The sequence below is a fragment of the Cladophialophora immunda genome (genome assembly GCF_000835495.1).
Source record: "Cladophialophora immunda strain CBS 83496 unplaced genomic scaffold supercont1.8, whole genome shotgun sequence".
NCBI classification, from domain to species: domain Eukaryota; kingdom Fungi; phylum Ascomycota; class Eurotiomycetes; order Chaetothyriales; family Herpotrichiellaceae; genus Cladophialophora; species Cladophialophora immunda.
Genome location: NW_015622548.1, coordinates 839553 through 860297, shown reverse-complemented (window position 1 = coordinate 860297; position 20745 = coordinate 839553). Strand labels below are relative to the sequence as shown.

General features: G+C 53.3%; 5 protein-coding genes across 5 annotated transcripts; all 5 read left to right on the top strand.

Moving 5' to 3' along the window:
• Positions 1–375: 375 nt before the first annotated feature.
• Positions 376–1425, top strand: PV07_12343 (uncharacterized protein; the record flags this gene model as incomplete). Its single annotated transcript, XM_016399863.1, has 1 exon — positions 376–1425. One exon carries the CDS (start codon positions 376–378, stop codon positions 1423–1425), a length of 1050 nt encoding a protein of 349 aa, XP_016242675.1.
• An 868-nt stretch (positions 1426–2293) lies between these two features.
• Positions 2294–4747, top strand: PV07_12342 (uncharacterized protein; the record flags this gene model as incomplete). Its single annotated transcript, XM_016399862.1, has 3 exons — positions 2294–2338; positions 2387–2553; positions 2608–4747. The coding sequence occupies 3 exons, from the start codon at positions 2294–2296 to the stop codon at positions 4745–4747; spliced, it is 2352 nt and encodes a 783-aa protein (XP_016242674.1).
• Positions 4748–4895: 148 nt separating this feature from the next.
• PV07_12341 (uncharacterized protein) lies at positions 4896–8322 on the top strand. The gene is made up of 4 exons (XM_016399861.1): positions 4896–5639; positions 5703–5734; positions 5800–7558; positions 7613–8322. The coding sequence occupies exons 1-4, from the start codon at positions 5565–5567 to the stop codon at positions 7922–7924; spliced, it is 2178 nt and encodes a 725-aa protein (XP_016242673.1). The 5' UTR covers positions 4896–5564; the 3' UTR covers positions 7925–8322.
• A 497-nt stretch (positions 8323–8819) lies between these two features.
• PV07_12340 (uncharacterized protein) lies at positions 8820–11035 on the top strand. The gene is made up of 4 exons (XM_016399860.1): positions 8820–9223; positions 9331–9511; positions 9585–10158; positions 10258–11035. Exons 1-4 carry the CDS (start codon positions 9156–9158, stop codon positions 10683–10685), a joined length of 1251 nt encoding a protein of 416 aa, XP_016242672.1. The 5' UTR covers positions 8820–9155; the 3' UTR covers positions 10686–11035.
• A 374-nt stretch (positions 11036–11409) lies between these two features.
• PV07_12339 (uncharacterized protein) lies at positions 11410–12780 on the top strand (the record flags this gene model as incomplete). The annotated part of the gene is made up of 2 exons (XM_016399859.1): positions 11410–11445; positions 11483–12780. 2 exons carry the CDS (start codon positions 11410–11412, stop codon positions 12362–12364), a joined length of 918 nt encoding a protein of 305 aa, XP_016242671.1. The 3' UTR covers positions 12365–12780.
• Between the last annotated feature and the right edge of the window lie 7965 nt (positions 12781–20745).

Here is a 20745-nt window from a genome sequence, read left to right as displayed (position 1 = left end):
CCGGTTCCTCTCGCCTCTTCCTCCTCCCTCCCTCGGAACTGCCATCTCTGCTGCCTCGCATGATCCTTGATGCTGGTGCCATCAGGCTGACAGGTTTCGAGACACCCGTGGGTTGTCTTCAACCACGGCGTCCTTCCGCCTACACCCTTTCTCTCTCTCTTCCATTCTAAGATCTCTATTCAGAGAAATTCCACCAGGGCTGTTTCCAAAATGCCAGCTCCGCTCGCCAGAGGTAAGTGCCCCCGTGCCTCCTTGCATCCCGCCATTCTCCCCTTACATCATCACGCCATGGCTCATACCATGAACTTGGAGGGTGTGAAAGGATCTTCTCTCAAGCTCTTTCCTACCGTTGCTCGTGAGCAGCGCTAATCCACCATGCCTCCGGTAGGAATAATCATCACTGTCACCGTTCTGGTGGCGGCCAGCATAGCCGCATATGAAAACCCTCAAGTACGAGCATGGATAGACCGGACAAGGCACAAGATTGCCATGGGCCTGCACTCCCTCGGCGATGAAATTGGCCCCAGACCCCGTCCTCGACGCACTTCGACCGACGTCTCCATGCATGAGGAGAAGGGCGAATTGGCCGAAGAGCGTCGACGCCAGGCAATCGCCGAGATCATGGAGCGTGGCAGGATCATGGAGGAGAGAAGGAAGAGAAGAAAGCTGACTGAGCAAGAGAAGGAAATGCCGTCCAGCCCGACTTTTGATACTCTTGTCGACAAAGATGGACTTCTACTGCAACCAGCACAAGATGAACAGTCGGTCTCAGCAGCACAATCTTCCAGCGTCGACCCCTCGGCGCAGGCCGCAACTCTACGGCAGAGGCCCTCCCCTTCCTTTCAGGAGCAAGCCCCGTCCTCTGTACATCAGTCGATAGATGCACCACTCGCCGTGAGGCCTCTCGTTGAGACACAACCCAACCCATTCGAGTCCAGATACGAGCGAGAGATGCGTGAAGCATGGAATCTGCCTTTAGCCGAGCGACCATTTGAAATCTGGTCCAGCCATGCTTCAGAGAGCTTGATTGAGCTTACGCCTACGACAGAAGGTGTCCCCGATCCAGACTTTTCTGTTCCATCAGCCGATTACTTCCACCGCCCACTAGAACGATCAGACTATTTTTCAGCGGCGGGTTCAGGTTCGACGCACACCCTCTCTGAACATGAGTCGCAGGCTTCGCTACCTGTTCAGAGCACGTATTTAGACGCGCCCCGAAATATTGCCGCTCACGGATTCCCATTAAATGCAACACCCCCCGCTTCGTTAACACCCAGCCTTGCTGGCAGCGCAAGTAATATTCACGTCAGCGAGGCGGAAGACAGCTCCGACGATATCCTCAGCGACTTTGCCGATGGGATACGTACTCCCTCTAGTGCTTGGACTGACGTTGACAGCACAGTTAGCGGGGATTTCCATTTGTAAATACACGGGTCGTAGCAGGGATTTGGTTGGAAGTCGTGACTCTGGAGTCTGGTTGTTGGCTGCTGCTATGGAGATTCTGCTTGTGGCATGCCGGTGAAACATTGCTCAAGAGATGAATAATATATGGTAACCACGAACTTGGACTTCTTATTCTAACATCTCTCTTAGTACAGTCCATCTCTGAGCATTATTTCGCTTCGTCTCAGCTCGACCATCAGTTTATTCCAGACCGCGACAATATCTCTTCCTCGCTTGTGGACCAGGAGCTGCAGGCTGCCACCATGCAGGTTCTACTGCTTCTTGCAGGCTTGCGACGGGCATCTGTTCCTCCCGGGCACCGTCGACCTGGAAATCACTACCATGCCAGCCAAATGCGCGGAAGCTGACACTACGGACGCAACTGCCTCTTCTGTTCTCTCCTTCTTTGATCTTCCTTCCTTGTTATCATGACATTTCTGGCCTGTGCCCTCATTGCTCGACTTTATCCAGCACCCACGGACTCATAGTACTTTTCTGGTACGGCCTTCACTCCACCGGTTCAGTATCTTCATGAAATGAATATCATTCACTGATTCAAAGAACCATCACTTTTCCCTCCTTCCCCAAGTTAAACGACCTCCTTTGGGACTCCCAAAGTTGCTTTCGAAGCTGTCACTCCATTGCCTCGACTCGCGCTTCCATCGCCAGAGACCTTGAAGTTTTCAACGACCTTGACAGCCTGACGCGCTCCTCACGTCTAGACACCACGTTAATCAACTGCTCCTAGTCCGACAGTGTTCGCCACCCATCTCAACGAGAGAGAGGATCCAGACAAAGGGTCCTTCCATTTGGTTACTGTTGTGGATGGTGCGTCACAGGTGCAAGCAACATGGCCGAGCACAAATCTCTTGGTGGCCCCTGGTCGATACCTGATGTGAGAAAGTTTGTGCTACGCAGCGTTGTCTTCTCGCTGATGGAATAGATCATTTCTCTTGCCTTCATTGGACCTATCATTCTTGCGGCTTTTCTCGAGTCTTTCTTGTGGGTGGCAGCTTTTTGTTATTGCCTCGCAAAGGCATACATGAAGGCAGACCACTGGTCACAAAAGGTGCTGGCGGTGCTCCTGATGGTGGCGTTTACCCTGCTCCGGCAAGTCGGATGCTGTTTTCCTCCCGAGAAAACATTGCTAATGAGAGTGCGCAGAGGTATATTCTTGCCGGTCATGATTGCGACGCTGCCTCTTCCACGGCAGCTCACGCAATATTTCCCTACTTTGATGACATCCATCCTTCAGGAGTTCGCATTCTATTCCTTCGCGGCGATGCTGGTGATACCTTGGCTCTTCTGCGTCTATCGACTAGTTGTGGTACCTCTTGGCCGGCAAAAAAGAGTCAAGTACACCCTTAATGAGCTGACCGCCCCAAAGGTGGTTGTGGTCATGCCCGTCTACAAGGAGCCGCCGGACTCGCTGTGGACAGCTCTGAATTCCGTAGTTAGCTGCGACTACCCTGCTGCCTGCATCCACGTATTTGTCTCTTTCGATGGCGATGACATTGATGAGCTTTACCTGAAGACCATCGATCGCCTCGGCGTCCCTGTTACGTTAAAGGACTTTCCCAAATCAATTGATGTGGCGTACAATGGGGCACGCGTCACAGTGTCGAGGTTTCCACATGGCGGGAAGCGACATTGCCAAAAGGCTACTTTCCTCCTCATCGACAAGATCTACAAGCGGTATCTCCAGGAGAAAGACGACCTCTTCATCTTGTTCATCGACTCCGACTGCATCCTGGATCCCGTGTGCATTCAGAACTTTATGTACGACATGGAACTGAGACCTGGCAGCAAACACAATATGCTGGCGATGACTGGTATTATCACATCTTCCACGAAGAAGCACTCATTCATCACCTTGTTGCAGGACATGGAGTACGTCCACGGCCAGCTGTTTGAAAGGTCTGTTGAATCAGGCTGTGGCGCCGTAACATGCCTGCCAGGGGCGTTGACTCTCCTTCGGTTTTCAGCATTTCGAAACATGGCACGGTTTTATTTCTCGGACAAAGCGGAAGAATGCGAGGATCTATTTGATTACGCAAAGACACATCTCGGCGAGGACCGATGGCTGACACATCTGTTCATGCTTGGTGCCAAACAGCGGTATCAGATCCAACTGAGTACCAGTGCCTTTTGCAAGACCGAAGCGGTGCAAACATTTCGGTCCCTGCTCAAGCAGCGGCGTCGGTGGTTTCTAGGGTTCATCACCAACGAGGTTTGCATGCTGACGGATGGCCGCCTTTGGAGAAAGTATCCCATGCTCTGCTTTCTTCGATTTGCCACTGTGAGCATCCGGACGACGGCACTCCTCCTCTTGATCACCATTATCGCGATATCAAGCACTTCAACGCGTGTGGATTCATTGCCCTGGGAGTTCATGTGCATCTCCTGCGGCTTGAACTGGTTGCTCATGTTTTACTTTGCAATCAGGCTGCACCGCTGGAAGGCTGCTCTGTATCCGATGATGTTTATGCTCAATCCGTTCTTGAACTGGGTCTACATGGTGTACGGTGTCTTCACAGCTGGGCAGAGAACGTGGGGCGGACCGAGAGCGGATGCAGGAGCAGCAGATGCAAAGGTGACACCACAGCAGGCCATCGAACATGCCATTGCCACCGGAGACGACTTGAATATTGTTCCAGAAACCTTCAAGCCCGCCATTGAATTCCGACGGCGCCGTACCCGACCTTCAGCTCTCCAACCCTCGTCCAGCGTCGAGGGTCGATTCTTTTCTGCCGAACAGGAACCAAGCCAGTTGCCGGAAAATGAGACAGCCTCACCAACCCCGTCACGTACAAATCTTGGCCAGCAGCAACATCGATACGAACATGAGTCTCTTGACATGAGCGATTCAGATAGTTTGTCCGTACACACGCCTAAATGGATCAACAGCTTTAGCGACGAGGAGGGAGGAAGCCGTCACAACCGAGCAGCCGACATGGATCGAAGACCGAGGAGCATGGTCACCGACCCTCAGCGATGCCCGAGAGAAGATCGCTCGGCAACACGAAACACAATGGCGGTCGTTCCAGGTTTGCAGGCCGAGAGGGAAGTGTACACACTCGCAGAATCACCTGATATCCGGGGAACGACGAGATATCAGCATGTTGACAACCGAAGTCCTTTGGGACGAAACAGTCCCATGATGGCCGTCGCTGCAGAGGAGGATTTCCCTGTCCTGGGCGAAAAAGACAGTCCGAGCATTGAGGATATCAGGGAAGCCAAGAGAAGGTCATTGAAAAGGCAGCGGTTGCGGAAGAGAAGCCTGAGCCCAGGCAGGATGGTGTAATTCACCGCAAAGGTGATGAAGGGATGGAAAAAGGACAAGATGTATCACACGCATCATTATCACCAAATCCAGGATGCAGGACCTTGTACTCCGTATATAAGTAGACATCAGCAAATGTATTATTGTTCATCCGCCCCACGCATTACAACGAGCATCCTCATCTTTTTTCCCACCTCACACCACCGAAAATCGGATCGAGAGGAACTAGCTGACAGACTTCTGGGCTTTTGGATTTGTGACAGACGCCTTATTCATCGCTCTGGTTGTTGCATCGCCTCGTGGGTACCAACAAATTGCTGCCCAGCGGATGTCGTGTCTGAGGATGATTTGAAGGGGCCGAGTGGTTGGGAGACGAGGATAAGGCGTGCCTGGTGAACAGCTTCAGCAAATGTTGGCTGGTGGCTGCGGTGGTGCGGTGATGTGGTGGCTGTCTGCGGGCGGCGGGTGGAGAGTGACGTCCAGGGCTTGGCTGCGAAAAGACGACGATCGAAACTGCGCGAAGCTACTGGCCCGCCGTTGGCTGGAGGCTGTGGGCTGCTGTTGGCTGCTGTTGCCCTGCGAAAGGTCCCTTGGGGGTGAAATTTTTGGTCTGATTTGTATCTCTCCTCCACGGTCATTGCTGTCGCGGTCTTCTGCCTGCGCTGAATCTTTGGTTGAAAGACTTAGACTCATCACCATCCCTCTTGTTTGCTACGTCCACACCCGTTTCGTCTTCACCATTTCACTTCCTCCTTCAAAATTCCCTATCACACCACCGCAACACAACCAACCCCGCGAGATACTTTTTTTTCCGGCTTGACTTGGAGCGCCATTGACAATGAGCGTCGTCGGCGTTGACTTTGGTGCCCAGAGCACCAAGATTGGTGTCGCGCGCAACAAGGGTATCGACATTGTAAGTCGTGCTGCCCCAAGAGAAACCGGTCTGAGTGCAAAACCAATACTAACCCATCTCTAGATCACAAATGAGACGTCGAACCGATCTACACCGTAAGTGACCCAGCCCACAGCCTTATGTTGGATAGTGAAGGCAAGAGACTGATCCGTCCTCACAGATCCTTGGTTGGCTTTGGACCGAAAAGCCGATACCTGGGTGAAGCCGCAAAGACCCAGGAGATCTCGAACCTCAAGAACACCATCTCCTCGCTGAAACGCCTCGCCGGCCGAACCATAAATGACCCCGAAATCGCCATCGAGCAGCAGTACATTACTGCACCTCTGGTGGACGTCAATGGCCAGGTGGGCGCCGAAGTCACATACCGCGGGGAGAAGCAAAAGTTTACCGCCGTCCAATTGATTGCCATGTATCTGGGGAAGATCAGGGACACGGCCAGCAAGGAACTGAAACTCCCCGTCTCGGACGTGGTCATCAGCTGCCCGCCCTGGTTCACGGACGCCCAGCGAAGAGCAATGCTCGATGCCGCCGAGATTGCCAACCTGAAACTCCTGCGGCTCATCAATGACAACACGGCCATCGCCCTGGGCTACGGCATCACAAAATCCGATCTTCCCGACGCTGAGGCTAAGCCACGTCGGGTGTGCTTTGTGGACATTGGGTACAGCGACTACACCTGCTCCATTGTCGAATTCCGCAAGGGTGAATTGGCCGTAAAGGCCACCACCTTTGACCGGCATTTCGGTGGACGCAATATCGACAAGGCTCTCGTCGACCATTTCGCCGCGGAATTCAAAGAGAAGTTCAAGCTCGACATCACCACCAATCCAAAGGCCATAACCCGTGTCGCCGCGGCTGCCGAAAAGCTGAAAAAGATCCTTTCCGCCAATGCCTCGGCTCCGCTCAGCATTGAGTCTTTGATGGATGACAAGGATGTCCGAGCCATGCTGAAGCGTGACGAATTGGAGGAGCTGATCAAGCCTCTTCTCGATCGAGTCACCGGTCCGCTTGAACAAGCCCTCGCCGAAGCCAAAGTGAAGATTGAAGACATCGACGCCATTGAGATGGTGGGCGGGTGCACTCGCGTGCCAGCCATCAAGGACCGAATCAGCAAGTTCTTTGGCAAGACTCTCTCGTTCACCCTCAACCAGGACGAAGCTGTCGCTCGGGGTTGCGCATTCAGCTGCGCTATTCTCTCTCCGGTTTTCCGAGTTCGAGATTTCTCGGTCCACGACATCGTCACCTATCCAATCGAGTTTACCTGGGAGCAATCACCCGATATTCCCGACGAGGATACCAGCTTGACCGTCTTTAACAAGGGCAACGTCATGCCCTCCACCAAGATCCTCACCTTCTACCGGAAACAGCCCTTCGACCTCGAGGCACGGTACGCCAAGCCGGATCTGCTCCCCGGCAAGATCAACCCCTGGATTGGACGCTTCTCAGTCAAGGGAGTCAAGGCCGACGAAAAGGACGATTTCATGGTTTGCAAACTCAAGGCGCGGCTGAATCTGCACGGCATCCTGAACCTCGAGAGCGGCTACTACGTGGAGGATGTTGAAGTGGAGGAGCCGGAGCAAGAAGCGAAGAAAGACGGCGACGCCATGGAGACGGACCAACCTAACGGCTCCGCCGAACCCGCCAAGCCCAAGATGCGCAAGGTCAAGAAGCAAGTGCGCAAAGGCGAGCTGCAGCTGGTTTCCGGCACTTCGTCGATGGACGAGGCCGCCAAGACCCAGATGGGCGAGCTGGAAAATGCCATGTACATGGAAGACAAGCTCGTGACCGACACCGAAGACAAGAAGAACGAGCTTGAGGCGTTCATCTATGAGCTCCGGGGCAAGATCGAAGAACAATACGCAGACTACGCCAGCCAGGAAGAGAAGGACAAGATCCGAGACAAGCTGGAGAAGTCTGAGGTAAGCATTGCGAATCCCGAGAAAAAGAAATAGATTTGTGCTAACCTTTGGTAGGATTGGCTGTACGATGAAGGCTACGACGCCACGAAGGCACAGTACGTGGCTAAGATGGACGAGATCCGATTCGTTGCGGGTCCGGTGATCCAGCGATACCAGGACAAGCTCGAAGAGGAGCGACAAGCCCTGCTCAAAGTGCAAGAAGAGGAAGCGGCTAAAAAGAGAGCAGAGGCCGAAGCCAAGAAGAAGGCGGAGGAGGAGGCCAAGAAAGGGGCGGACGGCCAGTCGTCCGAGGAGCCCAAAGATACCGAGATGAAGGATGCCCCGGACGGCGAGGCCATCAAGCCTGACAGCGTGGAGGAGAAGTAGAATCTCGGAGCAATTCTGACTTGGGCGGATCATGGCCTCGTCTTTGCACGCAACCTGGACTTGAGGTAATCATAGATGGGTGCTCATCCACGTCTCTCCGGGCACGGACAAACCGGCTTTTACGACGGGATGGGTGGACGAATGGATGGACGTACGTGGAACGTGTCATGCATAGCGAATGGAAAAAACGATCGTCTTTCGGGCGTTGGGGGTGGAAAGAATGTCTCAGGGCGAGTTCAATACTAGATAGCGTGTCAACTGGAGATGCTTCTCGTTTTGCCAGATGTCTTGTTGGTTTTGTGGGGATGGGGATGAGGAAGGGGTTTTCTCCAGCCTAGAATGAAACACGGACGATAGATCAATCACCAATGAGATACATATTGAAGATCGAAAGAACATTCACAAGCCTAGCCTGGCGTGTACCGAGTATGTGTGTGTGGGTTGGAGGTTGGCGAGCAGGGAGATATTGCCGAGCAGTAGCCAGGGCTGAAGTATAACAATGCAGGCTCGGCCCCGGTGGCCTGCCAGGCCGAATTTTCGACCAGAACGAGCTGGTTTTGTCTTAAGCTGCTCGGCACATACCAAGAAAGGGAAAGGGGAGCGAGTGGATGGATGTTCTGTTACGCACGAAGACAGAGCGCAGGGTAGGTGTCGTGGTCGGAGCGAAGAGATTTGTGATCAGACGAGATTCCAGATTCCACCGGATCCAGGGTGTGGAAGAAAATAAAGCGGCGACAATGGAACTAACTGTATTAAACCCCAGGAGAGGAACGAGCATCAGCAGAGATCCGGGTAGCTACCCCCCAGCTGTCCAATCGAGGGGCATGAGGCGGGACGTTAGGGATGCTTAAAGCCCCCCCGACACCACCGACGGGCCTAATGGACGTTCAAGTATCAAACATACAAAACAAGCGAGATGCCGAGGTAACTCGACACAGTGGCGGCGATAATCTGGGGGCAGCGTCCACTGTCCGCTGTCCACCGTCCACCGTCCACCGGCGATTGTTAAAAAGGGCAAGCAAGACAAAGTCGGGTCATCAAATCAATCACCTTTCCCTGCTGCTGTTGCTGCTTGTCATCTTCACCTCCTCTCTCCTACTCTAGTCGCCTCTTCTTCGTGGGAACTGCATTATTGACCGTTGCTTGTCTCTGTACCTCTTTGCGGGTTGATTGAATCCAAACTGCCTCTGTAGAAAGAGTCCGGTGGAGAACGATCGAAGAAACATACACAATGGCCACACAGCGACTGGGCTCAATCTTCTCACACCTCTCGTCCTCCAAGACGGGGGTGGCTGCTATGTAAGTCCTGTCCAGTCCAGGCCGCAGCTACATGGGCGGTGCTCAGTTCCTGCAAGTCACAATGAGCTCGGTAGATGGCTGACAACTATACTTTGGTGAACATGCAGCACCCAGAAGAATCCCGATGACATTGTCATTACCCTCGCCATCCGGACACCCCTCGCCAAGGGCAAGAAGGGCGGCTTCAAGGACACCGACCTCGACTACATGGTGTGGGCGCTGCTGAAGGAGGTCGTCGCCAAGAGCAAAATCGACCCTGCGATCGTCGAGGACATCTGCTTGGGAAATGTAAGATATGACCAGCCGGGGAAACCTGGGCAGCGGATGAACAAGAGACACTGATGCGTCTTGGGATGGATAGGTCGGCGACGCGCGCGCCGCATACAAGGTCCGCGCCGCCATGTTGGCCGCAGGCTTCCCCCACACCGCCGCCGCCTCGAGCGTCAACCGCTTCTGCTCCTCGGGCCTCAAGGCCGTGCAGGACATCGCCAACCAGATCTCCAACGGCTCCATCGACATCGGTATCGCCATGGGCGGCGAGTCCATGAGCAACAACGCCGGCAAGGACACCCCGTTCTCCCCCGAGATCATGGCGAACCAGGAATCCGCAGACTGCACCCAGCCCATGATCCAGACGTCCGAGAACGTCGGCAACGACTTCAACATCACGCGCAGGATGCAGGACGAGTACGCCTGCGAGAGCTTCCGGAGGGCCGAGGTCGCGCAGAAGGCCGGCTGGTTCGAGGATGAGATCGTGCCCATCACCACAAAGGTCAAGGATCCCAAGACGGGAGAGGTCCACGAAGTCACCCTGACCAAGGACGAGGGCCCCAGATATGGCACTACCCTGGACAGTCTGTTGAAGATCCGTCCTGCCCTACCGCAATTTGGAGACAAGACGACTGGCGGCAACGCCAGTCAGGTTACCGATGGAGGTAAGCATGTTCGCCCAGTTCCCATCTTTCTTTCTTTGCACCTCCCCGAAACACAACGCATAAATCTATGGATTGGAGCCTAACATTTTTGATGTGCAGCCGCCGCCATCCTCCTCATGAAACGTTCCAAAGCTCTCGAACTCGGCCAACCCATCATGGCCAAGTTCTGCGGCGCCACCGTCGCTGGTGTGCCCCCGCGGATCATGGGTATTGGCCCCACGGCCGCCATCCCCAAGCTGCTCGGCAAGTTCCACCTGACAAAGGACGACATCGACATCTTCGAGATCAACGAGGCCTTCGCCTCGATGGCCGTGTACTGTCTCAACACGCTCGGCCTCGAGCATGAGAAGATGAACCCTCGGGGCGGCGCAATCGCCTTGGGCCACCCTCTGGGCGCCACCGGAGCGCGACAGATCTGCACGATTCTGAGCGAGGCTAGGAGGACCAAGAAGAAGATCCTCGTCACCAGCATGTGCATCGGCACGGGCCAGGGCATGGCTGGTCTGTTTGTCAATGAGCAATTGTAGGGCTGTGTAGGTTGTAAGTTGTGTGCTCTAATACCATTGGACCGGATTGTCGCTTGCAGTTGAGGGACATTGACGGTCCATGAAAGGAAGAGCTGGACTGCACGAATGACTGACTGACTTATTGACGGACTGACGTGTCAAGACAACTCAATGTTCAGTGTGAAATTGTGAAAAGAGCTGTCCGAATGTGCATTGCATCCGTCTGGTTTTGGAGCATCGCTTCGATCGACAGCGTGCGGTTGTCGCCGCCGTCGTCGTCGTAGCGTGGCGGGCTCTTTGTGAGATAAAAGCGAGCACATATATTATTTGCAGCATGAAAATGAAATCAACTCATGTACCTACAACATGAATGTTCCTTGTCCCAGATCCTATATCTGCGTTGGAGTCCGAGTTCTGTGTTTTTGGGCCCTTTTGTCGGAGTATGGTATGGACATCAATGAGGGTTCTTAGGGGAGATCCGGAGGTGGGACTACTTGACTAAAAGACCCAACCAGGTCTGGGCACCCTGTAGCACCCCTAAACTTGACTACGGAGGATAATACATAAGCCCCAAGCCGGGCCAAACACTCCCTTTCAGATGACTTCACCGACACCACGAAACGTGTCTTTATACCTGCCGCGGCCCGCAGAAGTCCAGTCTACGAAACCCTCCTAGGCATTGAAAGGGACTTGTCGGTCCAGACTCAAGTCAAGAAGATGACGAAAGAGGTGGCGAAGTGCAAAAATGGGCCACCAGGTTCTCCAGCCTCGGTCACCGACGGTGTGATATCTTTACAGGATGAGGTCGCTGCTGAAAGGCATGCGGCAGAGTACAACTTCGACGACCTTCAACCGACCAAGAACCAGCTGGGACCTATCTCTCCAAGGCTGAAGTGCTGCTAGCCAACGTGGAACAACAAGGAGCCAATATACCACCCTCTAAAACTTACGGCGACAAATACACCAACCAAGTGGTGGTTGTGACTGGGTCAGCACATGGGATAGGGCATGCCACTGCGGCCCTTTTTGCCAACCAGGGAGCGAATGTGGTCCTTGTAGACCTTGACGAGCAACAGCTCAAAAATGTCGAGGCAAACTTCGAATCTGAAGGCAAGAACGTGACCTATAGAGTCGCCAATCTGGCATCAGAAGAACAGGTCAATTCAATGATCAACGAAGTTGTCTCCTCGCTAGGCAGAATCGACATCCTCATACACATTGCTGGCATCTACCCGTTTTGCCCCCTCCTCGAGCAAACGACTCAGGAATACAAGAAAGTGATGACAGTCAACATGGACAGCTGCTTCTATTTGACTCGGGCGGTGCTTCCACACATGCAGAAAGCAGGGTATGGGCGAATCATCAACACCGCGTCTGGAACCGCCTCGCACCCGGAACCTGGCCTAGCGGTCTACGCGGCATCCAAGAGCGCCATAGTTGCCTTCACACGGGCCACGGCGGCGGAGGCTGGCCCGGGGGTAACGGCGAATGTCGTATCTCCAGGCCTCGTCATGACAGAGACAACCTGGAGCTCTCCTCACGCGAAACCGATCTTCGACAAGGCAATGGAAAAGCAGTGCGTCAAGCGATACGGCCAGGCCCGAGACATCGCCCACATGATCAACTTCATCGCGAGCCCTGAAGCGGAGTTTGTCACGGGCCAACTCTTGCATGTCAGTGGAGGCATGATTTTCAACTGACGCAAATCACCAGGGGATCGAATATTGCGAGAATGCGAGGCATGCGGCAGTTGTGAAGGCCGACTCTCGGTCAGAGAGGGAGCAGATGGCCCCGAGGACGGTCTGCCTTCCCACATCCTCAACTCTTCCGACCTATGCGAAGACCGGTCATCCTAGAAGAGGCGGCACGACTTGCAGATTTTCCAGCCAGACACATATCAATGGCCAGTGATCGGCGAGACCTGCATTCAAACGGAAGCTGAACTCTTTCCCATCATCTGACCCAGCAGATGAGGAACTTCGACCGAAACGTTGGTAAGCCATTGGCCAAGGCCTCTATCGGTGCGAAGCACCCGACTTCCCTCCTTTGGGGCACCGCCAGTCCACAATAACTGGCCAGTGTGTCGTCGAAATCCAGGAAGGATGGGTATTGGCGCATTGAAATTCGCCTCATCAGCGTTCTGGAACCAGGACAGCTGCGCAATAAGGGATCTTGGGATCATGAGGAACAAGGGGGACAGTGAGGTCCAATATGGATTCCACAGACGAGTGATGGGCGACAAACAGAATCAGTGCTCATGGAGTACTCGACGCTAGGTTTTCGATAGCGGTTGGCCGGCAAAATGCCCTGGCTGCGCTATCCAACCATTGCGTCCCTCTTTAGGGTAGTTGTCCTGCGACCCAGGTAGCTAAGCTAGACCCTGAGGGGTGCGTGCCTTCAATGATCATCTGGTCATGCCTGAGTTCCCCATTCAATCATATCGTGGCAACGGCTGGTCTTATGCTTCCCCCTCTTTCCAAGCATGTAGAGTTCTGGGCGCCTTGGACTGGTGCAAACCCTAAAGGAAAGCGATATATCGGAAGCCTTCCCCTACTTAATGACTCCCTCCTTTGTGTTACTGTCTCTCCTCTCAATGCCGTTCTGTAAGCATTCGTCAGGCGAGGCTAGTGGACGGAGGGGGTCGCAGTTGATGGCTGCACGTGACCGCCTCCTCCAGTACTCAACAAGCACCTTCACTGCTGGCGTTCGTCACTCTCCACCACTTATTGGGTCCTTTTTCCCTTGGGCAGTGTTAACCTTCCGCTTCAAGAGATGGCCAGATGTACAGGGGGCTCGTGATGACCTTCATCTCCTCACCGATTGGGTCTTGTCCAGCGCAATCTGTACCTTATTCCTCGAGTCCCTTCAGCGCCGTCTCCCACTGCGCTGGGCAAGCCGGGTGGCAACCTCCCCACAAACCATCCAGACGATCCCAGATCCTCATATCATCTGAGCAACATCATCGAAGCCTAGACCCTGAGTCTCTTCCACGAAGTTCACGCCTTGCAATCGTCCTTCAACCAGCCCCGAATCTTTGACGGAAGTGAGGTGACGACGAAGCACAGCTGTAAAGGTAGTCCATTTGAGAGGACTTACAAAAGTACATTTGCAACGTCGATTTCGTCATCTGCATCCTATCTCATAAAGCGGAGTTCACTCCCTCCCCCCTCGGCGCCCTAGCTTCCAACGGATCGTTACAACTTTCACCCTGTGGAGGCCAAAGGCAGTTCGGTCCATGGGGTGACAAGCCCTCAACATTCCACATGATAAGATCATTTCGTCTTCAACATGATTCCATAGTCTTTTGTCAGGAGGGACAGGGTGGTGAACTCCGGTACCGTCTTCGCCGGGGCCACAATTAATCAAAGATCATGCCTTCATGCTGGCGAACTTGGAAGGACGTTGCCGGTACCGTCTCTGTCTCAAAGTTTTGTGCCATTCTTTGAATGTGTGAGTGGGATGGATGTCTCCACGCAACGCTCATCTGCATCAGCCGACATATGGAACTCCAGCCTCTTGTTCCGGCGTTTGATATCTGCAGAATCGACACAAGAACGGGCACGAGACAAATTCTGATTGGCGTCGTGATACTCGACGCCACAAAGTGCTGGACGACATGGTGCGAATATCATTTCAGCAATTGGACTGCCACAAGTTGTCCGGCTACCGGCTTTGGAGCACTGCCAGCACATCCACGACCAGTTCTGCAATCGATTATCCACCTAATTCTTTGCATTATGGCACATGGGTTGCTCTGGAGCCAACCTATTGAGCCGTTTGTCGGGTTCCGCCCGTCTGTGTTTGGCCCTATGTGGACGTGTCACCACATCAACCTCTTGGTATGACAACAGGGTATTAATTGTCACATTTTGGCTAGCAAGGTACACGTTGTTCGACCCTTCCAACAATCAATCGCGATCTTGACGGCCGTCAGTCCGAGTTTTCAACTCGTTAAACCTCCCAAATTTACTCATATTCGACTGCCGTTGTTCAATCCTCAATGCTCCAAAAACGCCGACGCTCAACTTGATGCCGCTCAGGGCTCTGCTTGAACCAACATGATCATGTTACAATAGACCTCTTCATATGATGTGTCCTTCTCTCACTACCTCCGTTCTGGAGCTCTGTCTGAGTGCGTCGTCTCCATCCTCACTTTTGCCTTCTCTTGAATAAGGATATTCATGACCTTACTCAAGGTGGTCTCCTCGATATCTTCAAGGACGATGGTCGTCTTTCTGGACGATGTTTGTTGAGGTAGGTAATGTCGATCGATCCCACTCATAGGTGAAACATCAAAAGACTCGGGAAACGGAAAACCATGCATGTGTGGGTTAGACGTTGTTCCCCCTGAAAGCCACTCATTAGGGAGACTAGAAGCATGCAGCGGGTACGTGGTGTCCAGCATTGCCGAAGGCATGTACTCGGGACGAGGTGTCAACATTGGCTCACTCAACGTGGACAAATTCATCGGCGAAAAGTTGCTCGAATCCAGTAACGGATGGTCCACGCTCTGTCGATGCTGAAAACCGAAATTCTGGTTTGGAGTGTGCGCCATATAGTGGAACAAGTCGCCGGAGTCGGTATTACTGGCCGGAGTCGTTAAACCCGACGAGGCATCCACAACCATATTGAAGTTTCCAGTCTGCTGCTGAGATTTCTTGCTGTGATTCGAGGAACGAGAAGGAGGTCTCGTCGATCCCATCGAAGAACAAATTTCCTCTTCACTTGAAGCAAGTTCGTCCGATATCTGCATCATGTCGTCGCTGACAGATCGAGGAATCTGGGCCGAGAACCGTGGGTGCAATTGAGGACTCTCGCCATTGGTGGCTGTCTGTTGAGAGTGCTGTTTTCGTCTCAGAGCGGTGTATCTACGCCAATGAATTAACCACAGCCACAGATAGACGACCGAAGAGGGCATATTATGTTGCCGATGACAAACCCACCGATTCTTGAGCGCCAATTTGGTACGGCCAGGGAACAAATCTGCGATTTTTCTCCAGTTTCGGCCAGAAGCAGCGACCCCTGCCAGCAGCCTATTATCTTCCTCTTCTCTCCAGTCACTGTGATCGATAGAAGGGTCAAGACATTGGGTCCAGCGCTTGGCACATTCTGCGAGGTGTCAGTCATCGACGTTCGATTCTCAACATTCGAGTTGACGATATGATGGATGGCGACCTACGATCGGCATGTCGAGTACCGACCATCTCTGCAACTTGAGTCCATCTATCAATATCTGTTAGCGGAAGCGGCCTTCTGAGCGGGCATCGGGTGCTGCTAGCCTTGTTCCAATTGCCTTCACAGCCTCTCTGAGTTTCGCATCTTCAGCAGGATCCCTGAACGCCAGTGTTAGTGCGAGTGTTGACCTTTCCGACCTGGGGATGCACCACCAGTTACCCTTCTTCACATTCTCCGATATCTTGCCCCATCTCTTGCGGCAGTCCTTATTCATTCGGCCTGGAAGTTTTGAGGCAATCCGATTCCAATCTCTTACTGAACCAGCAGCGATTACTGGACTTCTATCAGCCTCCAAAGTTCCATATCCAATCAAATGCAAATGCCCCAACATACACTGATACGTTGCCTCTGTCCGGAGGACCCCGTCTTCCTCCGCTGTCCATCGCCTTGGAACTCGCGAGGGAGGTGGCTCCATTCTCTGGCGGTGTATTGGGCTTTGGAGCATCCAGCCTCGTACATGTCACTATGGAGGCAGCATGTGCTGAGAATGAAAACTGGGCTTGTCCGAGGGCGCCGGGTCTTGGCTTGGAAGCATGCAAAAGTGAAATCCGATCGACTGTTTGGGATTCACGCCGCAGACTTCACGGTCAAGCGATTTGGAGCAAAGGATTCGCAAAGGATGCAGAAAAGTGAAATGGTCGTTGAGCCAAACGGTGAACTCGGGGCCTCTCGGGCAATCGTATATCGTGGCGATTGGCAAACTATGCCTTGATCGGCAAAATCTGCTGCAAGTCGACAAGCATCCTTTCGTAGGATGGCGAAGTAAGTACCATGTGCACCCACCGAGCGGTTGTGCGGGACGGCCATAGCTACCGTTCAACTCGAGCCACATGGGGGGCTGGACGGAGCCACGTATTGCACACCAAACATGCACGTCTTTCTCCACTGTTCTCTGGGGTATGGGATCCAGGATGGAAGAGATATCGCCAAACCAGAATTACCATCGGTCTCTGCGCAACGCTCTTTACGCCTTGGTGTCAACTCCCGCCCACCTCAACAACTGTGCCGGCAGAGTCTTCTTCGGCTTGTCCAATCATGAGGTTTTCGTGGCCATCTTGCCAGCAGCTCCGCAGATAGAGTTGCAATGCCATCCCTGCGCCGAAGAAGAAAAGGAAGGTGGTTCAACCACTCAGCCTCTGTGTGGAAGCTCCTCGAAAAGTATTAAGGGAGATAACTGCTGATCTGACAAGGGGGCTAGTATCACGTCACCTGTCCTCAAAAGAGCTGTGCCTGCTCTGATGATCAAACTCAATTGGTCGAGTCGATGGTTGGCCGGGGCGCTCCTTCAGATCTGCCAACCAGCACTGGTCAGCTTGAAATGTTTCAAAGGCAAATCCTGCCCCCGTGTTGCCGAATGGCAAAGTTACGATCGAGAGAGTGCTTGATTCACGCCGGGGGTTACCGCCAAATTCGGATGTGGCCAGTAATCTCTACGCTCTGTTCATCTGACAGAAACAAAGCATCTCGAGACGTCTCACAAAGAACTTTCTTATGTAAACTGCGCCAATGCTTTCAGCTGTTGGAGAACATCTTTTCGTCTTCGAGGTCCGTTGTGGCACCCAGTGTCGATCAGTCGGTTAGCCCTTGACTGTGGCGAGGGATTTGAGAGGTTGTGACGGAGGACCAGCTATTGCCTCTCGATCAAACCCAGGGTTGACATGCATCCACCTCCATTTGGTGGGGTTTGGAGCCAAAGGAGCTGGGAGAGTGAACAAACTATTTGTGGTGGACAGCCTTGAACAGGCGAAAAGCCATCAGCGCTGGGCGTAACAGCAGACTTAGGGCAATCTGACGTGCATCTCAAACGGTCTGGCTGCAGCGCCTCGGTTTGAATATTGCCGCCAGTGCGGGAAACACGGAGGCCACAGTTGCTTCTGTCAGGCCTGTCCTCAATCCGGCTTGGCCATGCCGTGCAAAAATCTGGTGGCCGAGTTTGGTAGTCGACTCAATCCAGCACGACAACAACGGAGCCTAGGAGCAGGGGCCACGGGGTTTGCGCAGGCCACGTTTTCTTGAACATGAAAGCGAGCGAAACAGACAACACACATGAAAATAGACTCCGGAGGCTTCCAACGTCCGCCCTTTGCCCACAGCTGGTACACGTCCCGGAACCGCAGGAGTTGCTGGCCAGGTTCGACTGATGGTCCACCACGCACTGTCTTAATCCCACCACCTTTTGCGAGAATAAGCCGCAGAGGGAAACGAGCTAGGAGCAGCAATATGCCACCAAGAGCATACTTCTGGTTCGCTATACGCTAAAAGGCTGTCGCTTCAGCTAACAGCTCAACTCACTGATTCAGACACAAACTCGACATGAACGAGACTCAGGACACCATGAAGCTACTTGTGTTGGAGTACCCACTGATGGAGGTATACCTGACTCACACTAACTGCAGCATTAGCGAGCCTTATGAAGCCACTAGAGAGGGTCGGCGAGCGTGCGCCTCGTCGATCTTAACCGGTCTCGTTTAGTGAACTGATAAGTAAACAGGTACGATAGGTTGATGACGAACGACGTGGGTGAATCTCCATGCTTTGCATATGCTTTTCATTTGGATACCATGCAAGCCGGGGTGTTGTGCATGGATGCCTTGCACAACGATTTTGACTGTCCTACCCAGGACGTTTTGGGCCTGCTTTCCTGGATGGGGGATCACTCGCCTGTTCTTAGTCGCTTGCAGCCGGGTGTTCCAGGGTTGCCTAGGACTTCTTTCTACCAGTCCAAGCTATATGGGAGTTCTTTCAACAGACACAAAATCCAAAATGTCACTATGCAGCACCTTGTCATCTTTATGGATCTATCATCTGGAGCTGACCTCAGCACCATAGTTATTATTACAACAACCTGGGCCCAAAAATTGGATGGGGAAGGCTTCAGGACGACGAAGTCCTTCGACAAGGGCTCCCAGCGCCGGCAGCGGAAGACGCAGCGCCTAACAGAGGTCCACCAGCCCACCCCCGGCAAAGAAGAGCCGGCCACCCCTGGTGGCTTGTTCTACAGCCCCAATTCTCAAGGATACAACACTTGGAAGAAGGAGCATCACCTTCCAGGCAATCAAGGCTAGCAATCTGCCAAATACCATCCATTACAACTGGCCAATATGGGCTTTTCCTACGGGAAAAACCAGCCGAGTTTACTAGTGAGTCGCTAGCTCCGTGTTGGCTGCCATGATTCAGGCTTACAGCTATTACACATGATCGAGTCCCAGAACCGCTTTGCCAAATCATTCTCCAACAGTGGAATGTAGCACAAGGTCCTCACATGGGTCCGCGGGGCAGCCTCACCAGGGCTGAATCTTTGTGCTACCAGGGCTACTCAGAAAACAACATCGATCTGACGCAGAGCCTTGCTGTATGACGGAACCAGCAGGATACGAGTCCAGTACTCTGATCGGCATGACATATGTTACGCGGATCAAGTCACCTTGGATGTTGGTCTTCTCTGCGTTGAGAAGGCCTATGCGCAGCTTAGAGAACAGGAGGTGGGTGATCGCCGACTTAGAAGATCAGACAGACGATCCAAAAGGGTAAGCGACCAGACATACCCTACAATTGAGGCACCGTGGTCGACGGCGACCAGGCATTGCTCGTCATACAAGACGGAGACCGGAACGGGTAGCAATTTTCAGAAGGAACGACAGCTTTGAACACCGATCCACAAATCAAAACGATATTTTAGCGAAATCCCACGTTCGCCAAGTCTAAACAGCCCCTGCGCACGCTGGCCTGGTGCTGCAGATCATACCTAGATCAGGTTCTCCAGACAAGATGCTCCCCTGCGAGAAGGACCTGTTACGCGAACGATGCTGGGATGGGAATGAAACCGAACTTCATGGCTGCCCGAGGCTCATGGCCGACCAGAAGTTGTCTCTGACTGCCCTAAGGAGGACCAAAGCCTGGGACCTGGGTCCCTATATCAACGCGGCCTGTTGATCAGCGGATATATTGACGAAGGGCTCTGAAGAAGCTCGCTTCGAGCCTGTGTCGAACTCAAATCAGCCACCAGGGCTGACTAAAAACTGGATCACTGAGAGGGGACTATTCTACCGATGGGTGTAGGCTCCCCAGTAGGACACGACGATCAGGCAGACTAGCAGCGAATATCAACCGAACAAGCGAGGGCGTCCTCCATCGGCAGTCAGGAGCAGCAGCACATCCATTGCATAATGATACCAGGGGAGACTGTCACTATGCCCGTGTAAGTAGCGGGTTCGTTTGATCTGTGGGGAGGAGAACCGATACAAATTCTCGAGGGGGGAACTTCAGAGGCCTTTTCACTAAATGCCCCTCGTTCGCTAGGCAGAGGTATGACACACCTGTCCGCCATTTCCCCGGCACTCCTCGCTCGTTCCTTGCCATGAGGGAAGTTACCGACCCCGCCTCCAACAATCCTTCTCAATTGTGCTCCTCCAACTGCTACGGAAGTGACGAATTCACGCTTGTACTCACTACGGACAATACGCGCGGAGGATTTGGCACTGGGAAATTTTTGTTCCTCAGGCTATTTATCGGGGTGGGATCAATCGGGACACGCTTCCGATTATCACTTTCACATGTCAACCGCCCTTGGCCTGATTATCTCTTCATCTATCGTCTGCCCAACAGCGAAAACGCACGTGTAGCGTCATTGGGTTGTGTGAATCGAGATAGGTACAGGTCTCTCGCTCTCTTTCCTCGGGATATGCGTCGGGACATGCTTCAATGCCTGACCATCCAGGGCCTAAGGAATCAAACCACCACGCCATCAAGTTATTCCAGCTGGAGTTGGGGACGATCCGCCTTTGGTAGGACGCATCACGATGTGCTACCAACCTTGTTTCCGATAGGCGCTGATGCTCGCACCAGC

Bases quoted from the DNA above. Each gene is read 5' to 3' on its own strand.
- PV07_12341 (XM_016399861.1), top strand. From the start codon at position 5,565: ATGAGCGTCGTCGGCGTTGACTTTGGTGCCCAGAGCACCAAGATTGGT. The intron at 5,735-5,799 runs GTAAGTGACCCA...CCGTCCTCACAG, and splicing joins ACGTCGAACCGATCTACACC to ATCCTTGGTTGGCTTTGGAC. The intron at 7,559-7,612 runs GTAAGCATTGCG...AACCTTTGGTAG, and splicing joins ACAAGCTGGAGAAGTCTGAG to GATTGGCTGTACGATGAAGG.
- PV07_12340 (XM_016399860.1), top strand. From the start codon at position 9,156: ATGGCCACACAGCGACTGGGCTCAATCTTCTCACACCTCTCGTCCTCC. The intron at 9,512-9,584 runs GTAAGATATGAC...TGGGATGGATAG, and splicing joins AGGACATCTGCTTGGGAAAT to GTCGGCGACGCGCGCGCCGC. The intron at 10,159-10,257 runs GTAAGCATGTTC...TTTGATGTGCAG, and splicing joins CAGTCAGGTTACCGATGGAG to CCGCCGCCATCCTCCTCATG.